Source organism: Pieris brassicae, chromosome 9, assembly GCF_905147105.1.
Source record: "Pieris brassicae chromosome 9, ilPieBrab1.1, whole genome shotgun sequence".
NCBI classification, from domain to species: domain Eukaryota; kingdom Metazoa; phylum Arthropoda; class Insecta; order Lepidoptera; family Pieridae; genus Pieris; species Pieris brassicae.
Window position 1 is genome coordinate 112,628 of NC_059673.1, and position 17,097 is coordinate 129,724.

The following is a 17,097-nucleotide window of genomic DNA, read 5'->3' on the forward strand; positions in this document are numbered from 1 at the left end:
CCTGTGATCACTTGTTATAAAACGTTTTTACATTATAAGAGTATCTTAGTTTGGATTCAAATTTTGAATCCAATTATATCGAACCAGTCACGCGCGTGTCAATACAGAGCTTAAATCATATTCTATTCTTTAAGTCGATCTACGATTATCAAAATAGTAACGAGAATTGTTACTTAGAAATGAAATACCATATATATGTTATTCTTCTTCTATTCTACACAATAAACGCAGAAGATTATGAAGAAGTCGAGGACGATGGTGATACAAGTTCGTCAGTTGATTCTGAGAGTAATGAAGTTTTTAACAAGAGTTTATCACAAAAACCAAAACGGGATTTTAAAGAAATAAATGTAACAAAACTAAGTAAGTATATATTTATAAATTTGTGCACTTAAGTCAATCATTAAAGGCGAGGTCTTTCACCACCCTTACATCTGTCGGAACCGAGTATATATACAGTTAATATCCCATGAGAAGTAGTTTTTATGGCGACTGTAATTACGGCTAAACAATATTGGCAAATACTAAACTTCTTGAAGTGCTTTAACTGTTAAAATAGTCAATTCTAGACAGTATTATTATGGGTTTTTGTAGCATTTTTGCCTGTGTTTGCCCAACTTAGTCGATGATATAGCCATACGAGTAAGTGTTAATCGCGAACAAAAAGAAATAAGTGACTCTTAAACAACCGGAATTTATATTAATATACATAAATTAAAACCTATTAGTAACTACTTTACTTTCTAGATGAAAAGCCTATTAAACTAGATAATAAAAACAATATGAAAAAGTCAAGCTATCCGTATGCTGTGTCGATACAAAGGAGGAACTCGCATTTTGCGTCTGGAGCTCTTATTGACTCCAAATGGATTTTATCTGCAGCTGGAGAGTTTTATAAGTAAGATAGAGAAACTTGTATTTTGTGTTCGAACACAATTATTTATAAATTCAATAGAATTAAACCTAACCTGCTGATTATACAGAAAGATATGTATATTACCTGTAGTATTCCTTTATATAATTCACCAAGAAATCATTAGTAAAAGAATGTCCCACAATACTTAGGCATTGTGATATGTAGAACAACGGTTGCTTTGCTCGAAGCTGTTTGGGCCATTTACGAAACCTTATAACCTCGTTGTGGATACAGGGATTTAATATTATGATTTGAGCGAGTATTCAGTTAAGACTTAAATTGAGTTTTGTCATTCACTCACTGACTGACTGCCTCTATCACTACTGACCATTTCATTATTACAAATATTTTTAATATTTAGATTGACTTGCCAATCGCATTACCAATCTAATTTTATAAAACATGTATTACTTTTAATCTACATATGACCGTTGAAACCGATTTCTATATATCCGAAAAATATTTAAATACGAATTTTTATATTGTTTAAAAAACACATTTCTACTGTTTGACAACAATCCTCGTCATAGTAAACAATTATGTTTTAGTATCAGAGAAGCAATTAAACAACTCAGGGTCCGTCTCGGCACCTTTAACTTCAAGAAGGGTGGTGTTCTGATGGCTTTGAAGGGCATCGAAATCCATCCCCTTTACTCCTCTCAGCAACCAAACTATGACATAGCCTTACTAAGACTAGCTCAGCCAGTGACTTATACTGCTCAAATCAAGCCAATACCTATATCGGCGGAGGCAGGAGAAGTTGTTAGTGGAAAATTCATCGCGACTTATTGGCCGAGGCTTATTGTAAGTTCTGAACTTAATTCTTCTTTTCCTCAAGCGTTTTTCTATGAGAAAAAGAATGTTAGAAATGTAGTAAGGTATAACTAACAGAAAAAAACATTCAATGTGATTGCCGACTGTGTAGACATTTCGACAGACAGAAATTTAGTTATAAAATTACTAATACAGAATATTGATTGATTTATTTGCCACATAATTACTCTATCTTAACAGTTATTACGAATGCGACAGAACGACACAATAATACCTACACCGATAATTTAAATTTGATTTTCATTAACATCACTTTAGCATATATCAGCGTAGTCTAAGATAGGAAGTAAGAGTCTGTACCAGCAAATTTTTACGAGGGAGTTAAAATTGCTTACCATCTCAAAGGAGCTCATATTCTTCTATGTAACTCCCATATTTGTAGTCCAAGATAAAGTCTGATCAAGATTCTTAAGAGAGGATGCGAAATGTATAATGTTATTGAGTGACCCTAGGCACCTATCACTGGTCATCTATGACCAGGCCGACAATCAGACTGGATTTATAGAGCTTATTTTACTTCTACTTAAGCCAGGCCCATAATTACAGGTAAATGGTCAAGTTTTATCAGCATCAGCTAAAGAGAGGGTGAAATATAATAGCATGCGTGTGTCCACACAAAAGTTGATCCCCTGGGCCAAATGTCTCAAACAAATGAAGCATTTGAATAAAACACTGGACCAATCTACGTTGTGTTTAAACCCAATTGTCAGCCTTCATAGTCCTTGCATGGTAAGTTTATAGAATTTATTTATGTCGTTATATTACAGCTAACAAAAAAACAATTATACTCAAGATATAAACAAAGATGGAATACATAATATATACGAAAAGTTTCAACATCTACGCAAGGAAAAATTAATAAAAATTATGAAATACGTAATAAATAATTTGGTGTGTGAGGGTGTGTATGTAGGGTGTACTTATGATGCAAGTTACTAGCGCTATGGGTATTCTTAATACCTCTTTTAAGCATATTCAGTGATGGCTTAAACGAGTCGGGGCCTAAATAGTCATTGTACGTGCGGGCTGTACGATACAAAACTTCATTAGCGAATTTAACAAGTTTATCAGCTTATTTACGTGTGTAGTACTCGTCTTAGCCAGGATCGGGATTATAATAATAGTATAGTTTGATAAGAATACATAGGAATTAGTATAAATAAATCAAATTGTAATGTCCAAATGTGTCTTGCACAGAGCGAAAAATTCTGTTTCATTGAATTGATATAGGAATGTGGGTGGAGCTTTTGTGTTTTTGGCTCTCATAGAATAGGATTTCAGCATTGACACAATCGAGACTCACCTCTACGCTACTTCGACCCCCTCAAACAATCAAGGTTTCTTTCACAGCCGGATGTAGGCGCACCAATAATAGCCGACAACCTTCTCTGGGGAATAACTTCGGGTTGGCTTTCTGACTCATGCGCTAGTGAATCCAGTCCTACACTCTTCACGAGGCTTTCCGATGAAAATGTGAAGTTCTGGCTCAACTCAATACGAGATATAGCTATTTAGTATTACGATCGTTTACTTTAGGATAACAATTTCGAAGCTACCACGAATATAAATTGAATGTGTCATAATTATCACACAAAATGCTTTAAGTATTACAAAATGGCTAACAATTATGCACTTTTAGTAGCAATACTAGGTAATAAACGTCACTGTATCTCATTACATTTAACAAGGAGATTTTTAATAAAAACCTTTTTAACGGATATCAATTTAACTAATGTCATTGTAGATGTATATGTCAGATATCTTAATGAACGGAACTTTTTGTTTTTAAGCAAACCATTTCTTAACGGATGATTTTCCCGGTGCAGATTCCGTATAATGTTTTAAGCTAAGCCTTGGCATCAATTGTATTTTATTCACTAAAAGCAATGCACAAGACACACGAAATTCCGTTTTATCAATTTTTTTAAACAAACATGATTTGTTTTCTCAAAATACTATGTAACATAACAATAATAGGAGAGTTGTCAAATGTATACACCTGAATTCATATTATTTTAATACTAGTAGCGCCATCTATGTGTCCGCCTACGAACTTTTCAGCCCACCTATTACAGTATTATCTAGGGTTAAGGAATGATAATGTTTTCTACTTGTATGTTAAACTTATTTTGTATTTTTATATTCAATCACAATCCGAACATTCATATAAGTAGTATAGTAAAATCACAATGACGTAGCATCAGCAGGCAAAATAGGAGCACGCGTTTACGTTTTAGTGAGATCAAGACCTAAACTCGATCAAGGCTAAAACGTGTTCAAATTAATAACGTCATACACGACTTGTAACATCACATTGTTTTAATAAAACAAATTTTCGTGTATTTTTAAATATTTCTTTTATATTAAGAATACTTATGTAAATAAAGTTTCTACTTTTGTAAAAAAAAATCGTTTCTTTTTAGACAATAAATTCGACGGTCCCTACGTACAAAGCGACATGTCAAAAATAGCGGTTTTCTGGAGAGCGTAATGACTGTTCGAATATACCTATCTAGAAATTAAACTTTTCACTTTTTAACATTATTCTTTCTGAATTTATTTATAAGATATTTGGAGTTTATGGTTATATTAATCTTTTGTGTATTTATACATCTTTTCATGAATAACTCGATAAATAACGTTGCTACATTATAAATGTAATATAACCGTGTCGGTCAAGTCTAAGTTAACCGTCTATACGTAGGAGATTTCAAATCAATGACATCATTCATGTTTGTTATTGTTGTTTGTGAATGTATTATTCAAATTTATTGTAAAATGTGCACTTATATTAGTATAATAAAACGTACGAGTTGAATATTCTAAGGTTTTTTACCCTTAAATGTAAAAAATCTATATATATCTTAAAACGCATTTTTTATCAGTGTACGACTGCTTTAGGGAAATGTAAATAACGACGTGTACTGAATTAAAATAATAATCAGCATGATTTTTATGAAGAAAATAACATTTTTTAACTAAATACAATACGTTAGGTTTCATTTATCATCGCATCTAAGTAAGATATGACGTGCTAGCATACTGAAACGATTCTGAAACGAATAAAATTGTATTTGTAGAGTTAGCAATGTCCACTAACAATTTTAAGTAACAATAACTCTTGTCTCACAGTTATATTGTGAGAGTATTAATGCAAAATAACTAGACATCACACCACCTAACTGTATTTAATATTTAATATTATTTTAATGCGTAGGCTTTACAAGGGAAACTCTCGTAAGTGACGTTAAGTCCGCATCGATTGGCGCGCTTTTAAAATCGTATTACAAAGGTATCTGTATAGCCGTTCGTATTTAAGACATCAATTCTTTGAAACAAATCGATTTGTTCTCTTATACAATAAGTTTATCTAGTAAACCACAAAATATTAAAAAAAATCTAAGATACGCGTAAAGACAATGAGAAAAAAAATGAGAATTTCGACATGTCTTTATATTAGAAAAATTGTCGTATAGCGGAAAAGTATTATTTATTATTGCCCTAAGTTTTCACGTTATCCTATTGAGATTGATGTGTCCATTTCAAATCTCTTTTTGACCTGTCAAGGGCTGGATACATTTAGTTTTCGTAAACGCTTTATTTAAAAGATAGTCAAATTGAATACAAGGTCATCCGTGCTCCGGCTATCCTTTAGACCGATATGTAGAATTAATTAAATATTGTATAGAATTTACTTTCCTAACATAACTATTACACTGATAGTTTTTATTTATTTATTTCTAAAACAATATTATATAGTACAAGAAGATATGACCTTGCAATTATTTTATACAACAGCGGGCGAACGGGCAGGAGGTTCACCAAACAGACTCAATGCTAGAAGATCGCGAGTGCGGTCCATCCGGTTGGTGATCTTTTGTTTTCTTTGTTTCCAACCACGATCAGTTTCTCCAAATTCTTATCGCCTCTGCACGTTGCATGGCCGAAATAAGATATAATTAGCCGTAGGCTTATGATAGCCAGGCGAGTCTCATCAGGATCGATGTGCGTACACGAGAATATTAAAATTTTACTTTTTCGAGTAAACATTGTGTATGTATTGACCAGTCTTTGTGGGAGACTCGTGCCTAGGACTATGGAAGAGCTGTGGTAACAGGTCACCAGCCTTTCATCGCGGTTAAAAGTAAATAAATGTCTTTATACAACGACTAAAATAATATTCGTGTGGGAGGTGTGTGAATAATTTTATTTAGTTTCTACCTCAAATGGCTATTATAAATTATTTAAAAATAACCTATATTTGTAATAGCTTTACTTAAAAAAGACTGTAGAAATTAAATTAAATACCGACTAGAAATTAAGGGACCCACAATTAACCATGAAACGTTAAAACACAATAATTTAATTTAAGCTCGGTGGCGGTATTTGTATGGGGATGTCCCAACAAAACACTTTGTTTGAAGCTGGGTAAGACTTTAAAATATAAGCTTATCACTAATAATCATTTTAAATTGTTCATAAATCGTTATGGGACATTATCGGAAACGAGAATGTTAAAATACAATTTATAAGTGTGGTTAAAATAAATTAAATATTGGCTATTGGCCGATGCTTGTTTACATTTTGTTACGCTGTAACTTAACTAAAGTTAATGTTTAAAAAACATTATTTCTCATAAAAAAATTATATTTTATTTACATAAGAAACATTATGAATATACGACCGAGATACATGAATCTACAAATTTCAGTCTAGTAGATTCACTCCGACATGTATTTTTTATTTGTTAAACGCCTAATTTTGCGAAATTTAGATGGTAATTGATTAAATAGTTGCATACCCTCATACCTAATTGACCTCTTCAAATAATTTGTGCGCGGCTTCGGCAAGATTCGATTATATTCAATTTGCGACAATCCCACTTGAAGCTGACCGTGTAGGCTATAGAAGGTACTATTATTTATTATATCAAATAAAATCAATACTTCCTTGCACTTGGCCTCAGTTGTATATGTTTCAACCATCATAGTTTTTCATTCATATATAGTTAAAGGCATGTACGTGTACCTTTTGTACATGGTCACCGACCTACGTCGTCGTCATATAGCGACATCTACAATCTGCGCTTACAATCATTGCGATGACCTGAAACGCGCTATCAATGTGTGTTTCCATTAAAATTATATCAGTGCCAATATGCATATAAACATAAAAGTACAAGGAAAACCTTAATAATTAATAAATGAAACGAATTGAGGTAAAATGAGACAATAAATGTAACACCTTGCAAATGCATTCGTATTAGAGAGAGAGCCGCGCATTGGCGTGCTTATTCGGTAGGATAAAAGAATACCTACAATCGGTACGTAAATATTATAAGGATAACGCTAAGGATTAATAGGAGGCGATTGTTTACTTCTTTGATGTTCAGTAGTGTCACATGAATATTTTAATAAATCTCAACTAGATGTAATGTAGCCTTTAATGAATGTATATTTGTAATACATTCAATAGGTTTACCTTTAATTAAATTGGGATATTGTATCATATATATAGACTATGTGAAATATCGGCAAGCTATGAACTACAGCTATCGGCGACATCAAAGAATTTTGTGCATTGTTCAAATTATATATAACCTAACCTATCAGAACTAATGAGTAGATCTACTTTTATAAAGTACGGAGTAATTGTTAAAGATAACGTAATCGTCTTTAGAATAAAATGAAATTGATGATTAAACGAACTTACCTGTTAATGAAGTTATATCGTAATTATACTCGAGCTTTGTCCTACTTTAATAGATTCATAAATATACAAATCCCATAAAATATACTTCAAATGACCTAATATTAGTAAGGAATGAACTAGGTATAAGTTTGATAATTTATATTTAGGTCCTATGTAGAAATATTAAATATTATTCATAAGTATATGATAAAATCGTATAACTCTTAGTAATTTTTTTGATTAAGGCATTTTTCCTGTGTATCTTTAGTAACTTTTCTATACAATAATAATACAAATTATTTCAACGCATTTCAGTCTTCTCGGCCCATGAAAATTAATTGCGTACACATATAGAAAATTGCATTGGTGAATGCTGACATAGCCTCTGGTCAGCAAGTACTAACTTAACCATACAAATTTAGATTATTGACGTTTTAAATTTAGCAGTTTTAGTCGGGAAGAAACCAGCTGTTAAAATGTTAAAGATGTTAACTTAGTGAACTATTTTAAAAACACTATGCATAATTGAAATATTATTTTTTTAAGAATTAGCTGTTTGACAACTTGATTTTGTAGAATTTATGCATTGAAATCATTTATCTTTAAACTAGCCATGACGCGGCTAGTTAAGTGTAAATAAATAATTACGAATAACAAGCGTAAAAGGCAATACGTGCTTCTTCATATATGGAGTATGGTCTGAATATAAGTCTCCCAAACATAGCAAACTAGACGAATAAGTAAATATATATAATAAATTAAATTGTTTTTACATTTTCGCCACTACTTCATTAGATAAGAATTTTTAGCGATGTTTTGCATTTTTGTTATATTCCATACCATACTCCATGTAAGTACTTCTTTTAATCCGGTACACTCTTACAGAGCGGTCGTGATCGCTATGTATTAGTGGTATTAAATGGGGCAGATGTGATACGCTTCACGACGTTTCGTTTTTGGGGGGTAATGGGGGAGAACGGAGTTAACACCTTTCCGGCCCCAACTGTCAACCTCACCTGCACGCGCGGACAACACATCATCCGCGGCGGTATTCCTATACCGTGGTCCCCCTGCTAGATAACAGACGAGGCAATGGCGACCGAGCAGTGGCGGTATAACCACATTCCTGACCAGAGGTCAGAAGAGGCTACAGCGGCCTTAGGGTTCAAATAGCCCCTAAAAGAACTGGCGCAGAAGGCAACGGGAAACCACTGCAGCTAATCTCCCGAGAAAATCGTTGTGGAAGTGGAGTCCATGTACACTTTTATTACTTTTATACTGGCAAAGGCGCCCACTTGATGCTAAGTGCGTTGCCGGCTTTTTAAGGATTGGGACGCTCTTGCGTTGAGGCACCTGTAAGACCCTGTAATGTGTCTGTTGTGAGAAGGCCTAGTAAGGAGCAGATAATTGTATTACATTTTCAGTTATAGAATTCGCCTTGTTTGTTTAACTATATCTAATCATATGAGATTAACATGTAGAATAGATGTTATGGATGGTGTTGATGGTAAGCACTGTACTTCAAATTATGCATTGTATTTATTCATTTTAGCGCCAACAACACAATACCTAACAAAAACGGAGAGGGGCAAGAAACAAGCTATACATTTATAAATGTGTGGCCTCGATAATACTCGTAAGTACGGACATCATACACACAATGCTTATAATTAATTAACGTTTTATAATCTACAAAGCGCAGAGAAGTTACGAGTATGCTGAATAAAAGTGAATGTGTGGGTAGTGTTATCGTTATGGGACTATTACAAAACATGTTTTGTATAATATGTCGTTTTATTACTCGATAAAATAATTAATAATAAATGGAGAATAAAATACCTGAAAACACAAGTCAAATAATTTATAAAAGCAGTATAATTAATAGCCTGAGAACATTTGAATAAATATCATCAAGAAATTGTATTGTTTCTGCTTTTGAGAATTATAAACAGTAAGCATTTAGTTTTAAGCATACACGGGTGTTTTGTGAATATGTTTTTCAAATTTAATGGAAGTGGACATACCCTATGGCAATGGCTGTTTGGTATTATAGGTAAATATGTGAATTGTTTGTAACCTTCTCCAGCAGCGCATAGATAAACAGACAAATTGATATTTTTAATAAGTTTTTTTATTTAAATAAAAGATAATGGCGGAATAATTAAATATGTAATTGAACTATAGCATCCTGGGTAACTGTTGACTTTCCATCACAGTCAAGTGTTTTACTTAATTTGTGTTTAATTATATAATAGAATTTTAAAATAGGTATACGAAGTAAAATGAAACTGTTGTTACGTAGCCTAAAAAATCCGGCGCATCCAGTCCGAACTCCAAAGTGTTTACAAATTTTACTTTGTAAATAAATACGTATCTTACAAACAAAATAAAGATTCATCGCCGAATTGGTTGACTCTCATAAAATATTAAATATATGTACATAAAACTATCAAGCTCATTAAGAGTTTATTTTCTGTAATTAGTAACACTATTTGCACTATTTTTCAGCTTCGTTGGGATTCCTTCTCTACGGCCTGGAGGCAGCCTGGCTGTCTCCAACGACAAAGTACCTTCAATCCACGGAATCCCCCTTGGGATATCCCCTTTCCAAGAATGCCATATCCTGGATCGGTAGTATTAACTGCTTCGCATCAGCGTTCTTCGTCATACCGTTCTCCTACTCTGCTGACAAATTTGGCAGAAAATGGATTGTGATTGCTACGGTTACTCCCAGTATAGTAAGAGTTACACTGTTCTGTTACAACTTTTATTTTTTATACTGAATCAGTGGCGCTACAAACTTTTTAAGTCTGGGCCTCAGATTCCTGTATCTGTTTCATGGTCATTTGTCATTCTAATAGGCGATTAGGTGATCTCCTGTGCCTGACACACGTCGACTTTTCGGGTTTGAGCAAAGCCGGTTTCCTCACGCTCTTTCCTTCACCGTTCGAGCGAATGTTAATGCGCACATAGAAAGAACAATCGGGTATCGAACCTACGACCTCAGGGATGAAAGTCGCTGAAGCCGAAACATTTATATACCTATAATAAATTAATCTTATTGTACCCACTAATAACGACTAACACAACACAAGCGTCTCTTAAAAGCGCCAACTGTAATTGACGCAGGCGGCTATTCAATAGTTTCCACGAATTCTTGTCAAGGCAATGACGCCTGCTCACCTATTGACCCCACTAATAATGTATTTTCTGTTTAGAATAATCAGATTATTATATATGTATATTGTATGTATGTTGGCAGCAGTGCATTACTGAATGTTTGTCTAACCGTTAATATTTCAGATTTCCATACTTCTAAGGCTTTTTGTGCCAAACCTAATAGTGTTGCTCGTAACACGGGCCCTCGTCGGCATAGCGGGTGCCGGCATCTTTGTTGTGATACCGATATATGTGCGTGAACTGTGCCAGACTAATTTAATAGGTATTTTTTTTTTCTTACAAAAAATCACAACAGAGTGCGCTTCACAATAATTATTGTTAATAAGTAACATTATGTTGACTTAATTTTCTACAATACTAATGAATAGCTTAAACTAAGGTAATGTTCATAAGTCTAGTGTTCTTTAATGTTTTGACACTATGTTCGTGTGTCCGAGATACCGCACTAGCACTTACATTCACCACAATTAAAGTGCCAAAACCCCCAATGGGGAGTGGGACGTACCGATTTTATTAAATTTTCTTTATAGGATTTAGATCATTCTTCAGTGACATAATAATAATAATCAATGGCGGTACAACCTTTTTAGGTCTGGGCCTCAGATTTCTGTATCTGTTTCATGATCGTTTGTGAATTGAATAGGCAAGTAGGTGATCAGCCTTCTGTGCCTGACCGACACCGTCGACTTTTTGGGTCTAAGGCAGAGCGGTTTCCTCACGATGTTTTCCTTCACCGTTCGAGCTAATGCTAAATGCGCACATTGCAAGAAAATCCATTGGTGCACAGCCGGGGATCGAACCTACGACCTCCGGGATGAGAGTCGCACGCTGAAGCCACTAGGTCAATACTGCTCTAGTGACATACGAGACAATATTCGAGGGTAAATTGCTTAACCACTCAACTAATTTTTCGTCATCTTATTCAGCTAGCTATCTCTATGGTGTTTTATCTACCACGTTTAGTGAAACGTTCACTAAACGTGGTAGTTAAAACACAATAAGATTAATTAATTATAGTTATATAAACACAGTGGTAGTGATGTGATGATTTTTAGCAACCCGAAAAACCTTTTCCAGGTACAATAGGATCTTTGGGAGCGCTATTACAAAATATTGGAATTGTTCTAATGTATCTCCTCGGAGCATACTTCGATTATTATACAATGCTGTGGATCTGTTTAGCTTTTAACGTTCTGATGGCGACAATGATGATATTTGCTCCTGAATCACCAGCGTATCTCGTCAAACGTGGCCATATTGATGTGAGTATTATTATTTGCTTTGAACTTTAATTATACTTAGGCTAGCCATGTTTACTTACTTGATTAATTGATGAATTAATTGTAAGACGCGACACTTTTGACTTTTGAGATTAATATTATAGTACAAATTAATATCTTACAGAAAGTTAAGTAATAATAATAAGTAATAGAATTCAGTAACCCAATTTTACATAAAGTTCCTGACAATTGACTACACTGGCTTGCACTTTTAGATATAAATAAAGCAAGAACTTAAAACCGTCACCCATGGGCACCTTGCAGTATCCTTTCAAATCCAGAATTAACATTTATTATTGTTTTAGAAAGCATATTCTACTGTAGCGTTTCTCAGAGGTTTGAATGAAAACAATGCCGTCGTAAAAAACGAAATAGAACACATCCAACTAAAGGAGGAGGAATATAAAAACATACCTAAGCTGGGTTATAGGGAAATATGTAAGTATAATTTACTAAGCATTGTAATGATACATATAGCATGACAAAAATGATTGATTACTTTTTAGTGAATATCGTACAGAAAACCATCAATTTACGAAACGTTTTTCTTAGTATGATAAAATGATCAAAAACAAACCAAAGTAAGCAATTAACAAATAAAATTACAAATAAGTAAATAATGAGCCACACTTTGTATAAATTTATAAACAACAGATTACCACTAATCAAACAAAAATTCGTTTTCCGCGAAAAAAATACCCTTTGTCGCTACTCCTCTTTTCAAAAACACTCTTCTTGAAGCCACAGCCAGCATCGGAATACTTGGCGTTGACATATCGAACGACGTTCAGTTTCGCGGTCATTTGGAGGGAAAGGCTAAATTAGCCTCCAAAAAGCTTGGTGTGCTCAGTAAGGCGAGACGGTACTTCACTCCGGGCCACCGCTTGCAACTCTATAAAGCGCAAATACGGCCCCACATGGAATACTATTCTCACCTCTGGGCGGGGGCTCCCCAGTACCAGCTCCTTCCACTTGACCGTATCCAACGAAGAGCGGTTCGAATCGTCGATGACCAATCCCTCTCCGAGCGGCTCGATCCTTTGGCGTTGCGTAGAGATGTGGGGTCACTCTGCATCTTCTACCGCATTTACCATGGAGAGTGTTCAGAGGAGTTGTTCGGATTAATACCTGCAGCTGAGTTTCATCATCGGACGTCGAGGCAGAATACAAAATTCCACCCGTATCACCTCGACGTCCGCCGTTCCAAGACTGAGCGTTTTTCAAGGCAATTTTTGCCGCGCACCACCGCTATGTGGAACCAGCTGCCCATTGAAGTATTTCCGAACCAATTCGACTTAGGGTCCTTCAAGAAAAGAGCGTACAAATTCTTAAAAGGCCGGCAACGCACTCGCGAGCCCTCTGGCATTGAGAGTGTCCATGGGCGGCGGTATCACTTAACATCAGGTGAGCCTCCTGCCCGTTTGCCCCCTATTTTATAAAAAAAAAAAAAACAATCCCTCACTAATACATATCGCTTGATATTTCTCAGCTTATAATGTATATTTGGACTTACATCGATCCTTATATTATAATAAGGAAAGATTTGTATGATGTAACAAATTTACTCCAAATATCCACTGTTCGGATGCCTATTTACGTCACTTTCTTGAATTGTACTTACGCTAGAAGATATAGAAAGAGACAGCCAGTCATCTAACACTCTTCTGTCTTCTAAGCAAAACTGTGTAAGACTTGTTCTTTAAATATTTAATGAAATAAGCAATTATTTGTAGTGAAATTTGTATACATCATATTGCTATCTATTTACGTACACATAAGCCGATTGTAAATATATAATTTAGTTTGTGTCGCCGTGGAAATATCAGTATTCTTATCTCACTAGCGATAAGAGTCACAAATTTTGAAATACAGGTAACAATTTGCTGACTTATATTCAAAATATATTAAATACTTAAAACAAGAAAATACTATAAAATAATATATGGAATGAATACCAAAGATTCTACTTATTGTACTTCTAAAGCACATACTTTTTTTTATGCAACGGGCTAGAGGCTCACCTGAGGTTAAGAGATACCGCCGCCCAAGGACACTCTCAATGCCAAAGGCCTCGGGGGTGCGTTGCCTGCATTAGAAATGTTATGCTCTTTTCTCCTTTTAACATCAGATGAGCTTCCTGCCCTTTTACCTCCTGTTACGTAAGAAAAATAAAGAGTTCCAGATAGAGGTGCGTGCAAAAACTGATTTAAAAAACGCTCAGTTGTAGGTATGTTTTAGACTACGGGTGGTATTTCGTATTCTGCCTTGTACAATAATGTAACTTATTCTTTTTAAGTTAAGAACAAGTCATGGCGCAACGGCTTTATAATAATGATGCTGGTCTGGACCACATATGGATGGAATGGTGCCCTCACGATCATTACTTACGCTTCAGTTGTACTTGAGTCTACTGGTTCTAACATTAATATCAGCCCGGAAATACAATCCATCAGCTTTCCCGTTGTATCGATTATTGCTGCCTTTACTTTGACCATTGTTGCTGAGAGGTGTGGAAGAAAGGTTAGCTGTATTAATAAAAGTATTAATTAATTTGTATGTTGTGTAGCGCAGCGCAGGAAGTCGACCTCACATGGCGTACTACTCGCACCTCTGGGCGGGAGATCCCCAGTAGCTCATCAGCTCTTTCAAGAAGTTACAATATGAGTGTCTATGGGCGGCGGAATCAAATAATATCAGGTGAACCTCGTGCCCTTGTGAATAATTAAGCGAGTAGAAATTGTGGCAACCACGATCGGCCTCAATGTTATTTCTTGAAAATTAATAGATTTTTAGTCTTTATAAAATGCGTATAAACAATTAATAGACCATTCTAATTAACAACAACACATCTTTAGTTGTGGCTAGTAGCTAAGGCGCCCGCAAGCATTTAACTATATGGTTTGCTTGTATTTTTATTATCATCGATAAATTTTTTTTCAATAAATTCGGGTAGTACTTTTCTGCGGGGGTTTACATCTGTAAAAATCGATACTTTATCATTCGAGTCTGCCTCTGAGGTTAATGGTCAATAGCATTTAGATAACGCAGAAAATAAATGAGGCAGCCGTCGAGGTATTTGCATTATCAGGAGGTAGATCTAAAAAAGTAAAAAAATGGCGTTAATTGACATTTTACTTACTTGAACCAATACAGTTCGTTGAAGTGTGCGAATCTGAGATAAAGTATAATTACTAATTAATGCGAGTTTAAAAACGCATCAACAGACGACCCTAATTGATCCGAACTTTAATTCATATTAATACGAAATACGAGGAAATCATGAACTTAATACTAACCAGCTGCCTCGTTATTGGATCACTGAGAATAATAACAAAGTCTATCAGTTAAGAATGATAATGTACAGTATTGGCCTAATGGCTTCAACGTGCGACGCTCATTCCTAAGGTCGTAGGTTCGATCCCCGGCTGTGCACCAATGGACTTTCTTTCTATGTGCGCATTTAAAATTCGCTCGAACGGTGAAGGAAATCATGGTAACAAAACCGGCTTGCCTTAGACCCAAAAAGTCGACGATCACCTACTTGCCTATTAAATTGACAAATGCTCATGAAACAGTTTCATAAACCTGAGGTCCAGACCTACTGCAGAGCGGTACTACAGGTTGTAGCACCACTGATGTGCTTAATTTGTCTGTGAAGATAAAGTGAAGTGTGAGCGTTACTGCTAAATAGAGTGATTGTCAGTGTGAACAGTACATTACAATATTTTAAGTGATACATCCGCCAAACCCAGTCGACCATTTAATTAGTTCGCTCTTATCTTATATATTAAGATTCACCAGGGTGAAGCGTAGTGAAAACTGGCTCCTATAACTATGAATACCTGTTTCAGGCTCTTCATGCGGGATCGTATGCTCTATCTGGGTTTTCATTTAGTCTACTTGGAGGAGCAATGCTGTGTCAAAAACTAGGCTACATGATCCCTGACTGGCTCCCAATCACGTGCATGATTATTGCAGTTGGCATGTTTTCTAGTGGAGTCAGGTCTCTTCCATTCATTATATGCCTCGAGATGTTTAATTTTCAGGTAACTGCGTTTATTGCAGTTTTTGTAGGTATGGCAATTAAATTCTCAAAGTAATTAGTTTTAGACAGAAGTCATACTTACTATTGAGTTGGACCTATTTGTTTGTACTCTTGCTTTTTCCACAAGGGCTGCTTGTTATATTATTACCCGTAGTTATAGGATATAGTAATATGCTTCTTTTTTTACTTCTTACTCACAAATTTACAATATTCACATTATTCTTAAGCTACATAGTAATATTAATAATTAAAAATTGATAAATAGAAAATTAAACAAATTTACAAATTTACCCCACTGCCCAAGAGTCTTTACTCGAAAGGGAACAAAATCAATGTTGGAGAAAAGACTGTTATATTTAAGCCGTTTATTATTCGCTACTTATATGTTCCTGCCTGCCGGCTGTGCAGCGGCGCCAGCTTTTGTGCTTGTCCGGAGTGAGACGGAGCTAACGTGGGGTAAATTTATTAATTAAACAGAAAGCTTACTGATTTTTTCGTTTCTCATATAACATTATATTATTCTGAATACATTATTACTATGCAGGTTAAGAAAACTGTAAATACTGTATATTTGATTGTTAAATCTTTCACTTGTGAAGTTATAATGTTCAGAATTATTATGGACTTTCTTTAGAAGAAACAAAACGAGCGTGATTTGTAAATCAATTATAGGTTCGAGCACAAATCACAGGAATCATACAAACGTATGGATGGGGGTTGGCATCGACGCAACTTCTGGCTTTTCCCACACTTATTGAAACATTTGGTCTTCATATAAGTTTCATCATCTTCGGTGCAATTAATTTTATTGGGATGGTGATTGCTCTTTTCATACCAGAAACTAGAGGCATACCTGAAGCGGAAATTTTGAGAAAATTAAACAAATAAATGGTCTAACGACTGAATTATGATTGGACCAAATGTTATGTGCTATGAGCTATGTGCTCATTTAATGGTTCAGGTTGAGTCGGATTTATAATAAAAGTGTGACGAAAAATGACGCGGTGGACATTTTCAGCAACTCCATGGAGACCTTTCGCCGAAGCAACCTGTCTGTGTTAATTATTTGCTTTCATTAAAATTTTCTTTTGCATTGTTATATTCCTACATAATTGCTGTTTATGTATTTTTGTTTTTTGTCTCATTCGTAA

At 34.9% G+C, this 17,097-nt stretch overlaps 2 protein-coding genes across 5 annotated transcripts; both read left to right on the plus strand.

Annotated features, from left to right (window-relative positions):
* The first annotated feature begins 36 nt into the window (after nt 1–36).
* Nucleotides 37–4,153, plus strand: LOC123714513 (hypodermin-A-like). Its single transcript, XM_045668785.1, has 5 exons — nt 37–363; nt 748–898; nt 1,465–1,720; nt 2,297–2,479; nt 3,101–4,153. Exons 1-5 carry the CDS (start codon nt 180–182, stop codon nt 3,263–3,265), a joined length of 939 nt encoding a protein of 312 aa, XP_045524741.1. The 5' UTR covers nt 37–179; the 3' UTR covers nt 3,266–4,153.
* Nucleotides 4,154–8,996: 4,843 nt separating this feature from the next.
* On the plus strand, nt 8,997–17,079 carry LOC123714570 (facilitated trehalose transporter Tret1-2 homolog). Of its 4 annotated transcripts, none has more exons than XM_045668885.1 (8): nt 8,997–9,077; nt 9,950–10,179; nt 10,745–10,883; nt 11,699–11,883; nt 12,207–12,339; nt 14,198–14,421; nt 15,753–15,947; nt 16,619–17,079. In XM_045668885.1, exons 1-8 carry the CDS (start codon nt 9,056–9,058, stop codon nt 16,832–16,834), a joined length of 1,344 nt encoding a protein of 447 aa, XP_045524841.1. In that variant the 5' UTR covers nt 8,997–9,055; the 3' UTR covers nt 16,835–17,079. The 4 variants fall into 4 exon arrangements, with proteins under 4 accessions (XP_045524841.1, XP_045524840.1, XP_045524843.1 ...); XM_045668884.1 differs by lacking the exon at nt 8,997–9,077 and adding an exon at nt 9,282–9,494; XM_045668887.1 differs by lacking the exon at nt 8,997–9,077 and adding an exon at nt 9,282–9,494 and having other exon boundaries at nt 15,753–15,904.
* The last annotated feature ends 18 nt before the right edge of the window (nt 17,080–17,097 follow it).

Excerpts from the sequence above, each read along its gene's own strand:
- LOC123714513 (XM_045668785.1), top strand. The coding sequence starts at position 180 with ATGAAATACCATATATATGTTATTCTTCTTCTATTCTACACAATAAAC. Across the intron at positions 364-747 it reads AATAAATGTAACAAAACTAA|ATGAAAAGCCTATTAAACTA; the intron begins GTAAGTATATAT and ends TTTACTTTCTAG. Across the intron at positions 2,480-3,100 it reads GCCTTCATAGTCCTTGCATG|CCGGATGTAGGCGCACCAAT; the intron begins GTAAGTTTATAG and ends TTTCTTTCACAG.
- LOC123714570 (XM_045668884.1), top strand. The coding sequence starts at position 9,434 with ATGTTTTTCAAATTTAATGGAAGTGGACATACCCTATGGCAATGGCTG. Across the intron at positions 10,884-11,698 it reads GTGCCAGACTAATTTAATAG|GTACAATAGGATCTTTGGGA; the intron begins GTATTTTTTTTT and ends AACCTTTTCCAG. Across the intron at positions 15,948-16,618 it reads TCGAGATGTTTAATTTTCAG|GTTCGAGCACAAATCACAGG; the intron begins GTAACTGCGTTT and ends AATCAATTATAG.